At 40.7% G+C, this 17859-nt stretch overlaps 1 protein-coding gene across 8 annotated transcripts in view; it reads left to right on the top strand.

The window, feature by feature from the left end:
- The window catches only part of LOC143677141 (tumor necrosis factor receptor superfamily member 10A-like), a 69571-nt gene that overhangs the window by 19832 nt on the left and 31880 nt on the right, over nucleotides 1-17859 (top strand). For 6 of the 8 annotated variants that reach the window (XM_077152780.1, XM_077152779.1, XM_077152778.1 and 3 more), the window contains 4 exons: nucleotides 495-568; nucleotides 1279-1304; nucleotides 1724-1900; nucleotides 5104-5179. In XM_077152780.1, coding sequence (XP_077008895.1) covers nucleotides 495-568; nucleotides 1279-1304; nucleotides 1724-1900; nucleotides 5104-5179 — 353 coding nt within the window. Of the gene's footprint in view, nucleotides 1-494; nucleotides 569-1278; nucleotides 1305-1723; nucleotides 1901-5103; nucleotides 5180-8472; nucleotides 9081-17859 lie in introns of those variants that run through there. The other 2 variants (XM_077152783.1, XM_077152782.1) reach the window with 2 other exon arrangements.

The raw sequence follows: 17859 nt of genomic DNA, 5'->3' as shown, positions 1-17859 counted from the left end.
TGAGCCAGCTCAGCCTGCCGCCCCCTCGCCCGCTCCCTCCATAAGGCCCGGCCTGCCCCTCTCTGGGGGTTCAGGGGCCTCCCGTTCCCTCCCCCTTCTCTCCCCTGCTGTGCCTGCTGTGTGCTGGGCCGAGGCAGGTCCAGGTCAGGCAGCCCGGGGGGTGAAGGGCGAGTCTGCTCAGTGAGGACCGGCTGCTGGAGGAGGGGCTCAGCTGACACCCCACCTGGAGAGAAGTGGCCCCTCACCTGCCCAGGTGGCTGCAGGAAGGTGCGGCCCCTGAGGCATGGCAGGGAGCCCGTTGGCTGAGCTGCTCAGGCTCAGCTCCTCCCCCATACTCTACTAGAGACAGGGCTGGGACCCTAGGCCCTGGGGTCGCAGAAGCAGGTTCCTCCTCTACTAACTTGTCAGGGGGCATTGGGGAGAGGACCATCCCTCTCTCTTCGCCTCCCCAGCCCTCTCCATGACACCCTTCTCTACCCCCGTGTCTGCACTAGGTGCCCGGATGGGATGGTGGAGGCGAGTCCCTGTACCCCCTGGGGAGATCTCGCGTGTGTCCACCGAAGCACAGGTACCGTACCAAGGGCATTGCAGAATGTTTCCAGGGAGCAGGTGGACAGTGTCCCTGGCTCTCCTGCCTCGCCCGCTCCTCCCTTAGGTGTTCTGATCACCGTGACTGGGATGGTGGTGGTCCTGGTTGTTCCTGTGTGTGGTGGGGTCTTCTGCGCATGGGATGCAGCTGGTACCAGGAGGTGTGGGTGGGAGGAGAGGCATGGTTGCTGGGTCCCCTGTTGCCGAGTCCTTCTTTCATGGTTTTATTTCTAGCAGATGGTAATGCCCTGTGCTCTCCCCACCCCAGCTGCCCCCACAGGGCCTGCATCCATCCACCCTCACATCGGTGCTGCCCCTCCCTTCCCTCCATGTCCCAGAGGATGGGGACATCTTCCTTGTCTGTACCCCGGCCCGCCAGAGTGGCTGTCAACTCCCTGGATGGTTGACAAGAGTCAAGAGGCGAGGGGTTCATGAGCAGATTCAGGAGATTTTCATTCAGGCTTATGTTCTTTTCATTTCTGCTCACTCTCTCCCCCTCCTGAAGCATCCCTGAGTTGGAAATGGTCCCTCCCTATCCCCCTGCCTCCTGTCTCTGGTCCCAAGTGTTCATTGTCACTGTGTGAACCCCTGGAGATGTCCTCAGAGACATCCCCATCTGCTGTGCCCTTGGGGAGGATGGAGCCGCAGAGAAGGTCCCCAGTCTCTAAATGAGACCCTCTTCTCTTCTAGGCTGTGGCGAACGCTCCAGCTGCATGGTGAGAGTGAACTGTTAGTTCCCTCCTGAAGAATCCCGGTGCCCCTCACTTTCTCCTGTGCTCACTCCCAGCTCTGAGTATTTGCCTGGTGGCTCTGGGGTGACTGTAAGAGGCAAAGGTGCAGGCTGAGCCCCAGAGCCCTGCTGGCAGTGCTGTGCTATGTCCTGCCTGCTGCTTGTGAGACCCACACACGCCCTCACCCCTGCACCTGGGGGCTTGGTGGTGACAATCGAGCCAGGTGAAGCCTCATGAGTCCAGCCCCGGGTCATGGTGCTGACAGCAGGGGCCTGGGGGTGTGGGGCCTCTGTGTCCTGGGGGGACACCCCTGGGAGCGGGATGACGACAGGACCCACCACACCCGGGGGTCCCTGCAGGAGCCACTGTGTGGACTCCTGAGCCGGGGTCTTTGCCTTCCCAAGGTCCTAACGAACACTTGGCGCTTCCCACGAGGGCCTAGGTCTCTGGACAGTGTGCAGAACCAGATGCTGAGCCCCTCGCTGACCGCCCTGGACTCTGCACAGGAAACCCAAGGCCAGGAGCAGGCAGAGCTGCCGGGAGCTGTTGCCCCGAAGCCTGTGGAAGCAGAGCCTGTCCTGGTGAGGGACGGGCTGGGGGTGCCCTCGCTGCCGCCCGGGGCTCCTGGTAGAAAGGGGGAAGTGGGGAGCCCAGGCGGCTCTCCTGGCCCTGGGGGCAGGGCGGATGTGGGAGAGGTGGGAGCCGAAGTGAGGGTGAGTCGTCCCTGCAGGGGGCCCGTGCTCACCCGGACAGAGCAGCTCATTCTGCACAGCTTAGGAGTTTATTCCTCAGGATGTTGTAGACATTTCCAATTACTGAAATCGTTACACTGAGGATATTTGAAAAGAAATCTCAGGCTAGGTTTCTGGCCATCGCTGGGAGCCTGCATTCCTATGGGATGTAGAATTCCTGGGTCAATATGCAGAAGTACTTTTTACTGTACACACACTCTCACACACACACAATCACAATCACATGCTTTTGTCTTCCATTGAGTTCAAAAGTTTTGATCTGACATTGAGTGTTCCTTTTGTTAAAAAAAATTTGGTAACTAGGGAAAAATTATTGATTTAAATATAGGGTTGTCTATTCACATATTTTTTAGCTGTTTCAATCTACATTTTTACAATTATCCGCTTATGATTTTTGTCTCATCTATTAGCATCCTACTATGAACACATGGTCCTTTCCCTGTGCATTTTGTCACATACAAATGATAGACTCCTAATCTTTGTTTGCTTTTTCATCTTGTCTATTTTAAAAATGTATTATAGTTTTAAATTTTGTGTAATTAAATCTACTGACACATTTATTTTCTTATTGCTCATAAGATTAGAAAATCCTCCCCCTACCCTAAGATAGCATCAACTACTCTACTTTCTTAGGTAGGGTTTATTTTTAGTGTTTTGGTTACCATCATTTAGCTATATAATTTCAAGGGGATTTATTTTGTGGAATAATAGGAATGAAGAGATACCAGAATTATTCTGAGTAACAATCTCATTTATCCAGTGTCATGTAGTAACTGATTCTGCCCTTTCCCACTGGTTTTGGTCCATCTTTATCACAACTTCCAAATTGACAATGATCACTTTCTACCTAGACTGCTCTGTGCCATGAATTTTCTTGCCTTGATGCTATGTTTTTGTTTTTCTTTTTAATACAGATAAGGAATAGAAAGAACAAGGAAGTGGCTGTAGTAGTCAGAGTTCCCTAGGGAAACAGAACCCACAGGAGATATCTGTAAATATTTCATTTTATGAAAATGTCTCATGCAACTGTGGGGATGCACAAGTCCAAATTCTGTAGGGCAGGCCGTGAGCTGGCCACTCTGACAAAGGTCTCCATTGAGGAAAGGTTGGTTGGCTGAAGTGGGGAAGGAGATTCTGTCTTCTGACTTCTCCTTCAAAGCCTTCACCTAATTAGATTGAACGCCAGTCATTGCAGAAGACGTTCCCCCTAGTCAATGGTAGATGTGTCAACCATAGATGCAATTAACGTACTGATGATTTAAGTCCACTAAATGTCCTCACAGCCAGTACTTGCTTGACTAGACAACTGGGCACCATCACTTGGTGAAGCCAACACATGCACCTAACCATCACATTGGCCCATAATGCAGCCTACATGTCTAATCACTGTTGACAGTGTCTAAAAAGAAGAGACTACATATCCACAGAAATCCTAAGTAGAATGGATGTGCCCAGTAAAGAAACTTTCCCCACTATTGCCCCAACAACCTGTACATTTTTATTTAAGTTTATCACTATAGATAAATTCTTGTGATTTCTTTGCCAAAAGCTTTATAACTGCTCTATGTATATGTGTATACGTTATTTTAATGAAAAGGAATACATTATGTATAATAATCCACCAAGTGTCATTTTCGAATGTAATATTTGATAAAAATGAACACCTCTTCAATTCTTTTTCAAACATTTATTAATTTTGCCTGGCAGGTAAAATCTATACAATTACTTAATGAACTTCCTGCTTGGACCAAAAAAAAAAAAAATGGAATTTTGATTGTGTTAACATTTAATTCACCAATTAATCTATAATGAATGAAGCTTTCATCATTTCATTACTCAATATTTTTCCTTTGAAGAAGATAATATTCATCAATTCATGTATTTTATTGTAGATTAATTAAGAATTCGTGTTTTCTTTCAGATCAGTTATTCCTATTTCTTGTCAAAGCTGTTTCTTTGTAATTAACGGATTTTGTAATCACTATGAATTGGATCCTCTTATGAGCATATTTTCTAATAGGGTGTTGCTAGTTCATATTTTGAATATCATCTAGATATAATTTTATTTTAGTTGTTGTAGTTTAAAGTTAAGGTTTTTCTAAGAATATAGTCGTATCTAAAATATTTTTTTATTTTGTCTGCTTTTCCTGTTTTTTTAGGAGTCAATTTTTTTTTTAATTGGGAAACTAATGTAACAAACTTAGACTTATTGAAAATGAAATCCATAACTAATACTCTGCAGGCTCTTCTCCCACCTAGTACCAGGGTCTCTGCCTGACATGACCCAATTTTTTCCCTTCTTTTTGATTCATATCTTGTATTGGCCAGAAATTTCTGAGTATGTTCAGTGATGCGAGGGCAGAAGGCATGTTGGTCTTGATTTAACTTTGTAAGCAAGTCCTCCAGCACTCAGCCATTAAGAATGATATTGAGTCTTCTGTTGAGGAAGAAATTCTTACCATTATAGATGCTTCTTCCATGCCGAGATGTATTTTAAAAGTCATATTTGGAGTTTCATTTTGCCTAATACGTTTCCATCCTTCATTGGTCTATTTGAGGTTTTCTTTCTAATTCAGTCTACTGATATGGTTTATTATTGATAATAAAGCATTCTCACATTTTTTTGAATAAATAGATTTTATCCCTGGAGTTTTCAGGGTGTCTTCATATATATTATCCTGTCTTCATCTCATAAAAAATCTGTGAGGACGTGTGTCTCATGTTAGGGTGGGTACTGACTAGATGGGCTCAAAGGGACCTTCTGTAAAGGAGGAAATATTCTGTCTCATTTGTGTGATGGTTACATAGTGTAACAGGGATGGAAGGTCTGTGCCTTTAACTGCATGTTGTTTAAGCCTCAGTGAGAAACAGCAAACAAAGCCTGTGGGGGTGCAGGTTGGGTGTTAAATGATGTTTCTATCAGAACCCAAGTAGGGAAGTGGGTGCCCCAGTCTCACAGCAGGTTGGTAGGGTCAGTTCTGGAATCAGGACTCATGATCATGAATGAGTCCTGATTCCACCATGTTTTACAGGGACAGGTAAAGGCTCAAGGGTCTCAGACAAGAAAGATGGAGCTGGTTCCAGTGCATGGTGCAGATCCCATTGAAAGTAAGTATTTTGTCGTGTGCAGAGGGAGTGGAGGGAACAGGGGCTGTGCCCTCCCTGTCGTCCCCATAGCCGTCAGGGCCCAGCAGGGCAGAGACGCTGGGTGCAGGGCCGTCTACACTGGGGGTCCCTGGACACCAGGCCCTAAATCCTCTTCCCCTGCCCTTCTTCCTCTCCTCCACTCTGCCCCACCCTAACCCTAAAATGTTCTGCATCACCACGTCCTTCCCTCCTACCATCGTTCTCCCTCCTCACTTGTGCTCCAGGCTGACAGTGGGAGGCTGTATTGACCATGCAGCACCCAGTAGCCTGAACTGTGGCTCTGTCACAGGTTTGGCCCCACCAAGCTCTGTCCCAGTGACAGTGAGGCCAAGTTGGGTGGAAAGCCAGTGACCTTCACCTTTGCTCCTCCACTAGATGCAGATGGCACAGCTCTGGGGCCTTCTCTCAATAGGAGCACAGCTTCAGCCAGGTTCTCCTTCTCTGAGGTCCTAGTCCAGCTACAGCCTCTCCCTCCACTCTGTCTTGTATCATATGTGCTTTCTTTCTCTATAATTTCCCTTCTTGCTTCCCTGGTGGGTTGACAGCAGCTCCTAGGGCAGGATTCTCTGTTAACTTTGAGTAACCTACAGTGCCTTGGATGTAGTCGAGGCCCACCTCATGAGGCTTACTGAATTTAAGATAATTTATAGGTTTACTGAAAAATCATTTTGTAGAAAATGCAAAATTGTCAGAAACCCACTCTATTAACTAGTGAATTTGTGTGGTACCTTTGTTATAATTGATGAAAGAATATTATTATAATTATATTGTTAATAGGGTCCTTAGTAGGCATCACTGTTTGTGTTGTATATTTTAATTTATCCCAGTTACATATATACAAGCTAAAATTTCCCCCTTTTAAGGACATTCAAATGTATAATTCAGTGGTGTTAATTACATTCACAATGTTGTGTTGCCATTACCACCTCCATTTGCAAGAAGTTCCTTCACCCCAAATAGAATTCTGTGTCACTCAAGTAACTTCCTATTCCATACTCCATCTGTAACCTGTACTCCAGTTTCTGATTCTATGAATTTTCTTATTCTAAAATTTCATATCAGTGTAGTACGTCCTTTTCTGTCTGGTTTATTTCACTCAACATGATATCTTCAAGGTTCATCCGTGTTGTCTCATGAATCAGAACTTCATTGTTTTTATGGCTGAATAATATTTCATTGTATGTTTTATTATTCAGGGTTCGCCACATAAACATTATGTTGAGATATTATACAAATATTATGAGGTTTATTTTGTGAGATTTGTTATCATGCAACTGTGGGTTATATTATACAAATATTATGAGATTTATTATCATGCAGCTGTGGGGATTGGCAAGTTTGAACTCCTAGGGTCAGCCAAAGCTGAGACTGTCAATGGAGGTTTTGATGATATCCCCAGGAGAAGCTTGCTGACTGAAGTAGAGACAGAAATTCTTTTCTCTGTCAGGTGAAATCACCAGTTTTCCTTTTATATCCTTTAACCATTTGGATGAGACTTCGCTCATTCCTGAAGGCAGTCTCTTTTCTTGATTGTAGATATAATCAGCCATAGATGCAATCAATTTCTGATGATTTAAACTCATGAAACATCCTCTCAGTAGCCATCAGGTCAGTGATTGCTGAACCAAACAACTGGATACCGTAACTTAGCCAATTTGACACATGAACTTAACCATTGTATATATACATACATACATATATATATATATATGTATATATACATATATATATGTATTTGTATAATTATGTATGCATATACATATATATATGTATGTATATACATATACATAACATGTTTTGTTTATCAGTTCTATTGATGGGCACTTGATTTGCTTCCATCTTTAGGCAATTGTGAAGAATGCCGCTTTGAACATCAGTGTGTAAATATCTGAGTTCCTTCATTCAGTTATTTTATCTGCCTAGAAGTAGGATTGCTGGGTCAAATGGTAATTCTATACCTATCTTTCTGAGGAACCACCAAACTGTCATCCAAGAGGCTGCATCATTTTACATACACACCAACCATGATCAAGTGTTCCTATTTCTCCATATTTAACACTTTTTATTTTCTTATTTTTTAGCCATTTTAGTCGGTGTGAAATAGTATCTCACTGTAGTTTTGATTTACATCTCTGTTATGGCTAGTGATGTTGAGCATCTTTTCATGTGTTTTTCATTTGTTTATCTTCTTTGGAGAAATGTCCATTTAAGTTGCTCAGATGTTTTTTGGCCTACCTTTTAACTGGGTTGTTTGTCTTTTTATTGTTGAGTTGGAGAGTTTCTTTATATATTCTGGATATTAAACCCTTATTAGATATGTAGTTTCCAAATAATTTCTTTCACTTTGTAGGTTGTTTTTTACTTTCATAATAACATCCTTTGATGGATTAAAATTTTAAACTAAATTTTAATAATAAATAATAAATAGGCGAGATCCTATTTATCTATATTTTCTTTTGTTATTCATACTTTTGGTGTAAAGTCTAAGAATCCATGCCTATCACAAGGTCCTGAAAATGCTTCCCTATATTTTCTTCTGGGAGTTTTACAATTTGTGCTCTTATATTTAGGTCTTTGGCCAATTTTGAATTAATTTTTTATGGTGGGAGGTAGGAGTCCACTTTAATTCTTCTGCCTATGACTATCCAGATTTCCCAGCGCCATTTGATGAAGAGATTATTTTTCCCTGTTGGGTGGGTTTGGAAAACTTGTCAAAACTCAGTTAGTCAAGTTAATAAGCTAAGCCCTCAATCTTGAGCCTTGCCCTTATGAAACTTATTTATGCAATGGCAAAACTAGGTCTGCATGTAATTATGCCTAAGTGTCACCCCCAGAGAGCCTCTTTTGTTGCTCAGGTGTGGCCTTTCTCTTTAACCCAACTCTGCAAATAAAATCTCTACACTCCCCTTTATGTGGGATATGACTTCCAGAGGTGTAAGTCTCCCTGGCATCATGGGACATGACTTCTAGGGATGCGCCTGACCCTGGCCTTGTGTGATAGACAATGCCTTCTTGACCAGAAGGGGTTAAAGAAATGGAACAAAGTAGAGTTTCAGTGGCTAAGAGATTTCAAATAGAGTCGAGAGGTCATTCTTATGGTTACTCTTATGCAAGCTTTAGCCAGTTGTTGCAGACTACCACAGTATCAGTATGCCAAGCTCCAACTGACAGTATTCCTGAAAACCCTAGGGAGGATCCTGGGTTCTATCTAAGTCTCTATAAATATTTTTTCTTAGTAAGTTTATTTTTTCCAGAAACATAAGGCCTCCAGATTGATCCTACGCCAGATAAGCCCCGAAACCCAGAGGTACCAATCTCTCCAAAAACATCAACAAGTTTTATTGCTGTTCCCCATAATACACAGAGAAGTTAAAATGACATTGCCAAGATATCTCTGAAGATTGAGAGAAAGATCAAATGAGAAGGAGGAGGGTGTAACTGAGAAATTAGGATTTAACAATTGATTGTGACTACTGACTTGTTATGTAGATATTTCTTTTGTGTCTAGTGTTTTAGAATAGCCAGAAGGAAATACCTGAAGTTGTTGAACTGTAATCCAGTAGCCCTGATCTTGGATAATACTTGTATAACTATATTACAAAAAATAGAGAGTCAGTTGCTTATATTTGTATGGATTTTCTTCTATCAGACAGCACAATAGCACATCTCTATTGTAGTCTTAAAATTGAGTAGGATGCAATAGTAGTAATCAGTAAGATAGATGGGTAAGGGGTATGGGAGGTTTTCTTTTTTCTTTTTATTCCTTTTTTCTGGAGTAATACAAATGTTCTAAAAATGATCATGATAATGAATGCACAGTATGTGACGATACTGTGAACCATTGTATATTTTGGGTGGGTTATATGGTGTGTGAATATATCTCAATAAAATCATATTAAATATCAGTTGGTGTAATGTAATTATGTTAAAACACTGAATGAAGCTGCATCTGAGCTATAGTTTTTTTTGTTTGTTTGTTTGTTTTTTATATATATTTTTTCTATTTTTTCTCTGTATTATCATTTTATTTCTTAAAAAAATATATATATATCAATTGGGAGACTTCTGGGAAACTGGATTCACCCCTGCTCCACAGAACAAGATTGGGGATGGGGGAAAAACTGACCTGGTACTGCAGTCCTGGGGGAGTGAGTAATTGAAGAGGATCTTCAATATTTCATAAGGAGGAGAGAGATGGGGAGTTTGGACGGGGAGAGCAGGGTGGACTGATCAGCCGTGACCCCCACCAGGGGGGCAGCATGCAGGGAAGTGTGGATCCGAGGGAACTGATCATCCCTCTACTCTAGCCTGCCCGACTGTTGGCTGGGGAACTGCCCAGCATGGCTCCACAGCCAGCAGCACCCATGGGTTGCCCAGAGGTGTGCTTAGCCATCCATTGCAAAAAGCTTGCACCCCTGGGCACTGGGATCAGTCACCCAACCAGGAACCATGGATAGCCATCCCATCGGGCATGGTAAACAGCTGATCTGCCAGATGCGGGGTGCTGTGACTGGCTGCTTGCTGAGCACTGCAACTGCTCCCCAGTCCCATGTGCCAGGATTGTTTATCTTGCTGCCATGCACCGAGACAGTCCCCGTCACAGTGCACAACATTTTCCCAGCCGGCCACTGTAGTTGGGGGGGTGGGCCAGAGGGGAGGAGGTGCTTTAGGAGCACCACCTGCTTGGAATGAGCAGTAAATGCAGTCCGGCAAACTCCCTATTTGCCTAGGTTTTTAAAAATATGTTTTTCTATATTTTTATTATTAGTATTACTATTTTTATTTGTATATTTATATTTATGGGGTTTTAAAAATATATTTTTAACTTTCTCTCTCTTCTGTGGGCACCAGTCTGAGTTCATTCCCAATTTATTTTGGAGTGTCTCCTTCTGACTTCAGGGCCTACTGAGGTGTGTTTATTTGGGGAGGGGGTAAGCAAGGGCCAGGAGTTATGCCCAGATCTTCCGCATAGTGGGCAGGGATCTGAGCTACCTGTGCACCTCTGCTAACCTTTTCTAGACCCTCAAATAGAATTATACCCCCTACATGAGATCCGGGCCTTCGTTTGGTGGGGAATTACTGACAAACCAAGTGTAAAAGGGAACCTTCAATGCAAAACCAAGTAAATACAAAATTTTAGATGAGTGAAGGAAACTAACTTGCAAAATAACCTTATTAAGATGATCAAATGCCTCAAACACAACAGAAAATCACAAAGCACATGAAGATCCAGGCAGAACTGGCCCAGCCAAATGATCAAATCAAATCAAAACCCCAGAGGGGACACAGAATAAGGAAAAACTACTTAAGGATATTTATAAAGAAATAAAGGATACCAGGAAGACACTAGAAGGGTATAAAGAAGAATTCAAAAGATTAAATAGAAAAATCGCAGCTCTCACAGAGATGAAAGGTACAGTAGACCAAATTAGAAATATACTAGAGACACACAATAACAGATTTGAAGATGCAGAAGGAAAAATAAATCAGCTAGAAGACAGAGGAATTGAACCAGAGTACACAAAAGAACAAATGTCGAGAAAGATGGAAAAAATGGAACTGGATCTTAGGGAAATGATGGACAAAAAAAAGCACACAAATATAAATATTATCAGTGTCCTAGAAGGAGAAGCAAAAAGTAAAGGGCTGGGAAAGTTAATTGAAGATAAAATCAGGGAAAACTTCCCACCCTCATGTTTTAGTTTGCTAAAGCTGCCAAAATGCAACACACCAGAGATGGATTGGCTCTTAATAAGGGGATTTCTTTAGTTAAAAATTTATAGCTCTTGAAAAATGAGGAATGTGCAAATATGTGATGATTTTGTGAACCACTGATTGTAAACCATGTATGGAATGTTTGTATGTTAAGATTTATCAATAACAATATATATATTTTTAATTACAGTTCTTCAGAGGAAAGGCAGCTAGCCTTCATCTAAAGATCTCTGTTACATGGAAAGTCACAGGGAGACATCTGCTGGCCTTCTCTCTCCGGACTCCTGAGCTCAAACAGCCTTCCCCAGGGTGATTCCTTTCTGCATCTCCAAACATCTGGGCTGAGCTGTGAGTCCTGAGATGAGACAGGTAGAGCTGTTAGGGCTGCGCTGTGCTGAGCTCTCTTCTAACCTCTCTCTCTTAAGCATCCAGCTAATTAAATTTAATATCACTCATTGTGCAAGGCACTTCCTTTAACCGACTACGGATATAATCAGCCATAGATTAATTTCACATGCTAGTGATTCAAGTCCACAGCAACAGAACTAGGCACTATCACCCAGCCAAGTTGACACCTGAACCTAACACCTTATAAAGGACAAATATGCAAATCAAAGAGGAAAAGTTTTGTGGAAAAGCAGTCCTGAAAGGAGCATAAGAAAAGTGACCTACTACATACAAGGGAAATCACATAGGACTGAGTACAGACTACTCAAAAGGCTAGAAAGCAGTGGTATGATATATTTAAGGTCCTTAACAAGAAAGCCTTCCAGCCAAGAAGTCTTTATCTAGCCAAGTTGTCCTTCAAAATTGAGGAAGAGATTAAAATCTTCAAAGACAAATACCGAGAGAACTAGTCAACAAGAGGCCTGCCCTATAAGAAATACTGAAGGGAGGACTGTCAGCTGGGGAAAAAAAAAAACAGGAGAGGGGGGTTCTGGAGGAGGGCACAGAATTGAAGAGTACCAATACCAGTATTAAAAGGATAAAAAGATAAAGTGGGAAAAGAATACACAGATCTGACAAATAAAAACTAAAAGATAAGATGGTAGATTCAAGAACTGCTTTTATAGTAATAACTGAACATTAACAGACTAAACTCACCAATTGAAAGTACATATTGACAGAATGGATTAAAAACTATAATCCTAGACATAATAAGGTGTGCTGGTTTGAAAGGATGTATGTCCCCTAGAAAAGCCATGTTTTAATCCTAATCCCATTTTGTAAAGGCAGCCATTTCTTCTAATCCCTATTCAGTACTGTATGTTTGAAACTTTCATAAGGTCATCTCCCTGAAGATGTGACTCAATCAAGAGTGATTGTTGTGCTGGATTAGGTGGAAACATGTCTTCTCCCATTCAGGTGGGTCTTGATTAATTTAGTGGAATCCTATAAAAGAGGAAACATTTTTGGAGAAAGCAGGAGATTCTGAAAGAGCAGAATGAGATAGCCATGAGAAGCCGAGTCCACCAGCCAGCGACCTTCAGAGATGAAGAAGGAAAATTTCTCCTGGGGACCTTCATGAAACAGGATGCCAGGAGAGAAAGCTAGCAGATGACACCATGTTCGCCACGTGCCTTTCCAGATGTGAGAGAAACCCCGACCGTGTTCGCCATGTGCCCTTCCAGCCAAGAGAGAAACCCTGAACTTCATCAGCCTTCTTGAACCAAGGTATCTTTCCTTGGATGCCTTAGATTGGACATTTTTATAGACTTATTTCAATTGGGATATTTTCTTGGCCTTAGAACTGTAAACTAGCAACTTACTAAATTCTACTTTTTAAAAGTCATTCCACTTCTGGCATATTGCATTCCAGGAGCTAGCAAAGTAGAACACAAGGACACAAACAGATTGAAAGGATGGAAAAAGATGTTCTATGCAAGCTGTAACTAAAAGAAAGCTGGAGTAGCTATACTAATATCAGAGAAAATAGACTTTAAATGTAAAGACATCATAAAAGACAAAGAGGACATGACACATTAATAAAAGGGACAATTCCCCAAGAGGAAATAACAATCATTAATGTTTATACACCAAATCAAAGAGCTCCAGGGCACATGAGGCAAACATTGGCAAGACTGAAGGGAGCTATAGATGTTTCAACAATAATAGTGGGAGACTTCGATACACAACTCTCCTCTATAGACAGAACAACCAGACAAAGGATCACCAAAGAAATAGAGAACTTAATCAAGTTGATAAATGAATTAGAACTAATTCATTACAGTCATTACAACTCAAAACACCAGGATTTACACTATTCTCTAGTGCTCATGGAACATTCTACAGGATAGATCATATGCACAAAGCAGGTCACTATAAATTTAAAAACATTGAAATTATTCAAAGTACTTTCTCTAATCACAATGGCATGAAGCTAGAAATCAATAACCACCAAACAATGAGAACTTTCACAAATATATGGAGATTATGTAGCAGCAATGGTCTCAATAATAACTAAGAAGCTCCTGCCGGCAGTATGTAAGAAACAGCATTTGAATTTGGGGTCATGCTTATTTGAAAATCTTCAATGCCATATTTCTATACCATCCTTATAGAAGGAGCCTCATATATCCTTCCCATCAACATGTTTAATTTGCAACAGCCCACAATAACTTTATGAAGTATATGAGTAAACTTTTTAAATAAAACATCAGTATGGAAAATAAATGACAAAATCATTTAGAAGGGAACATCAGTGCAAAAAGATAAGATAATGCATATGGCAATGTTTGTCCATGAATTCTATGTCTTGGGCCTTCAATTAAATGCTGAAGGTGGACTGCAAAATAATAATAATAATAATAATAATAATAAGAGTCCCTGAAAATGAAACAGAACAAATGCTAAAAACTATTATTCAAGGAAACTTTCCTGAAATTAAAAAAAGAAAGAAAGAAATGAAAAGACTTGATATTACATTGAATTAGTTGGGTCCATTCGGGAGAGAGAAACCACAAGATAATTAGAATAGTAAAATTTAATTTAAAAATTATTAACTATAATAAGCAATTGGAGTAATCAGGGAATGGCAATTAGGAGTCAAAAGAACTAAAGAATAAAGGAGTGGCAGATAAAGGAGACGCCTGTACACCTAGGGTTGAGATAAAGGACCCAAGAAAAAGCCCTCTAACCCCAGAGCTGAGAGCAAGACCTCGATAGAGAGGGCACAACTGTGGTTCCTTGGATGGTGAAGAAGATGGCTGAGGCCACAAAGCTGTCCAGGGGGTTGGTGGTCATGCGCTGTTGGCCACCAAGCATTGCTGGAACTGAATCCCGAAGAAGCTGCACGATCCTGGAGAGTGAGGCACACCCGAATCAAGAGAAATCTCTTTGTCCTCCAGTGTCCCTACAGCACCCTCTACTGACAAAGTTTAATATTGGGCCAGCTGGCAAATGAAACATTCACACAAGGTTCAGTTCTGTTACTGCAGAGCATTCAATCAATAAAGGGTGGACTTGGAAATGATAGACAATAGATTAATTATTGGCATATACATATTAAAAGATTATATGATGTTAGAACAGAGACATGGATGTTTGGAGATGTCCATATATATACAATAACACATTCTTAAAAAAACAGTGGGTCAAAGAAGAAATCACCAGAGATATTGGTAGCTATCTGAGACAAATGAAAACGAGAATACAACATATTATTATGGAATGCAGCAAAGACTGTGCTGAGAGGGAAAAGTTTTTGTCCTAAATCCCTATATCAAAAAAGAAGAAAGAGCAAAAATTGAGGACTTAACTGCTCACCTAGAGGAACTTGAGAAAGAAAAGCAAACTAACCTCAAAGAAAATAGAAGAAGAGAAATAAAGAGAAATAACAAAGACTTAAATGAATGGGAGAACAAAAGAACATTAGAATGAATCGATAAAAACAAAAGTTGGTTCTTCGAGAAAATCAATAAAATAGATGGACCACTAGTAAGCTGACAAAGAAAAAAAAGAGAGAGGATACAAATAAACAAAATCAGAAATGAGAGGGGGGTCATTAATACAGACCCTAAAGAAACAAACAAAAAATCATAAGAGGGTACAAATTAGACAACTTAGATGAATTTGGCAAATTCCTGGAAACATGAACAAACGACACCAACTCAAAAAGAAATGGAAGATCTTAACAAACCAATCACAAGTAAAGAAATTCGATCAGTCATCAAAAATCTTCCTATAAAGAAAAGCCCAGGGCCAGATGGCTTCACAGGGGAATTTTATCAACCATTCCAAAAAGAACTAGCACCAATCCTGCTCAAATTTTTCCAAAACATTGAGGAAAAAGATAACAAGCTACTTAACTCACTTTATGAAGTTAACATCACCAAAATCGGGCAAAAATGCCATTAGAAAGGAAAACTACAGGCCATTCTCCTTAATGGAACATAGATGCGAAAATTCTCAACAAAACACTAGCAAATCAAATCCAACAACACATTAAAATAGTTATACAACACAAGCAAGTGGAGTTTAAACTAAGAATGTAAGGATGGTTCAACACAAGAAAATCAATTAAGGTAATACAGCACATGAACAAGTCAAAAGGGAAAAATCACATAATCATTTCGATTGATGCTGAAAAAGCATTCAACAAAATTCAACATTCTTTCCTGCTAAAAACATTTCAAAAGGTAGGAATCAAAGGTAACTTCCTCAATATGATAAAAGGCGCATATGAAAAACCCATAGACAGCATAGTACTCAAAGGTAAGAGACTGAAACTTTCCCCCTAAGACTGGAAACAAGACAAGTATGTCTGTATTTGTTCTTCAGAAAGGTGCCTATTCTTTTGCTGCTTATGCTTTAGGTGTAAAGCTTAAGAAGCTACCTCCTATTACTAAATCTTTGTGGGGTTTTTTGCATGGGCAAGCACCAGGAATCGAACCCGTGTCTCTGGCATGGCAGGCAAGACTCTGCCTGCTGAGCCACTGTGGCCCGCCTCTATTACTAAATCTTAAAGATGCTTCCTTATATTTTCTTCTAGAAGTTTTATGGTACTGGCTCTTTTATTTAAGTCTTTAATCCACTTTGAATTAATTTTTATATAGGGTGTAAGGTGGGGGTCCTGTTTCATTCTTTAGACTATTGATGTCCAATTCTCCCATGCCTGTTTATTGAAAATACTATTCTGTCCCAGTTCAGTGGATTTGGGGGCCTTATCAAAGATCAATTGTCCATATATTTGGTCATCTATCTGCACACTCTTGATTTGATTCCATTGGGCAATACTTCTGTCTTTGTGCCAGTATCATATTGTTTTTGCCAATATCATGCTGTTTTTTGTTTGTTTGCTTTTTGTCATTGTGGCTTTATGATAAGCTTTAAAGTCAGGAAGTGTTCATTAGTCCTCCCACCCCACTTTCCTTTTTTAGTGTAACTAGGGTTTCCAATGATTTTGGCACAAGCAGTGAAAGAAACTCCTTAAAATCAAATGCATCCATGCCTTAAAGAACTTTGCCAAAAAGGTGAAGAGGCCCCCAGCCAACTCAATAGGAGAAAATATTTGGATACCACCCATTGGATAAAGGCTTGATATCCCATATACACAAATAAATTATGCAACCTAACAACAAAAGAACAAACAACCCAATTACAAAATGCGCTGAGGATATATGAACAGACACTTTTCTGAAGAGCCAATACAGATGGCTAAAAAATACATGAAGAGATGCTTATCTTCATCAGCTACAAGGGAAATTTAGATCCATACAGCAATGAGATATCACCTCTCACCTATTAGAGTGGCTGCTAGTAAACAGACAGAAAATTACAAATGTTGGAGAAGATGTGGAGAAATTGAAACACTTATTTACTGTTGGTGGGAGCATATAATGGTGCAGCTGTTGTGGAAAACAGTTTGGTGATTCCTCAGAAAAGTAACTATTGAGTTGTCCTGTATACCCAGCAATATCAATACACAATGTATACCCAGAAGAGCTGAAAGCAGTGACAAGAAACAGACATTTTCACACCAATGTTCACAGTGGCACTATTCACAATTGCCAAAAGATGGAAACAGTTTAAGCCCATCAACAGAGGAGTGGATAAACAAAATGTGGTATGTACATATAATGGAATATTATGCAACAGTAAGATGAAATGAGCTCTTGAAGCATATGACCACATGGATGAATCTTAAGGGCATAATGCTGAGTGAAATAAGTCAGATGAGAAAGGACAGATACCATTTGATTTTGCTATTATGATTCTGTCAAAGGCAATCTCAGAAGTTACATTGTAGAATGTAGCAGACCTAGAGGTACATGGAAACTAGAGATGGGGAAAGGCTACCCAATGAGGTTGAACTTAAATATAAGGTAAAGGATAGAAGTGATGGTAACTAATTGGTGGGGTTATAAGTGACATTGCCATATTGAAGGTGAATATGATTGGAAGGGGATGTACAGTGCCATGTATCCCACTGACTAAATCTGCAATTATAAATAAATTCTCCTGTGAACTATTTCAAAGGCTTGATATTTGGCAAAAAGTCAATAGTAGAGGGGTATGGGGGGAAACTAAAAGTGTATACTGTGGCCAGTAGTTAACAGAAAGACGTCAATAGTACAGAGTACTGCCAGGAGGAACTGATGGGGGGGGGGCAAGAAATAAGGGATGATTTTGATTTATTTAGTGAGGCTTTGTTTGCCAGTTCTTTGTCTCTATGGTCCAATGAAAATTGTCTGAAACTGAGAGTGGGGCTGACTCTACACCCAAGTGAGGGTACTGTGAGTCATGGTTTGTGTATTTTGGACATTATCCATGATGGCCAATAGATGGAAGGAGCCAAAGGGTACAATGACTGAGAAGCAGAATGGTGAACTATGATACATTTATATGATGGAATATGGTGTGACTATAAAAGGGAAGGACATCGAGAGGCATGCAACAAACTGAATAAACACACTGGGGGCAATGTG

This window comes from Tamandua tetradactyla, chromosome 3, assembly GCF_023851605.1.
Source record: "Tamandua tetradactyla isolate mTamTet1 chromosome 3, mTamTet1.pri, whole genome shotgun sequence".
Taxonomy (NCBI): Eukaryota; Metazoa; Chordata; class Mammalia; order Pilosa; family Myrmecophagidae; genus Tamandua; species Tamandua tetradactyla.
Note: the sequence above shows the minus strand (reverse complement) of the source record. Positions and strands in the feature narration are given on the sequence as shown.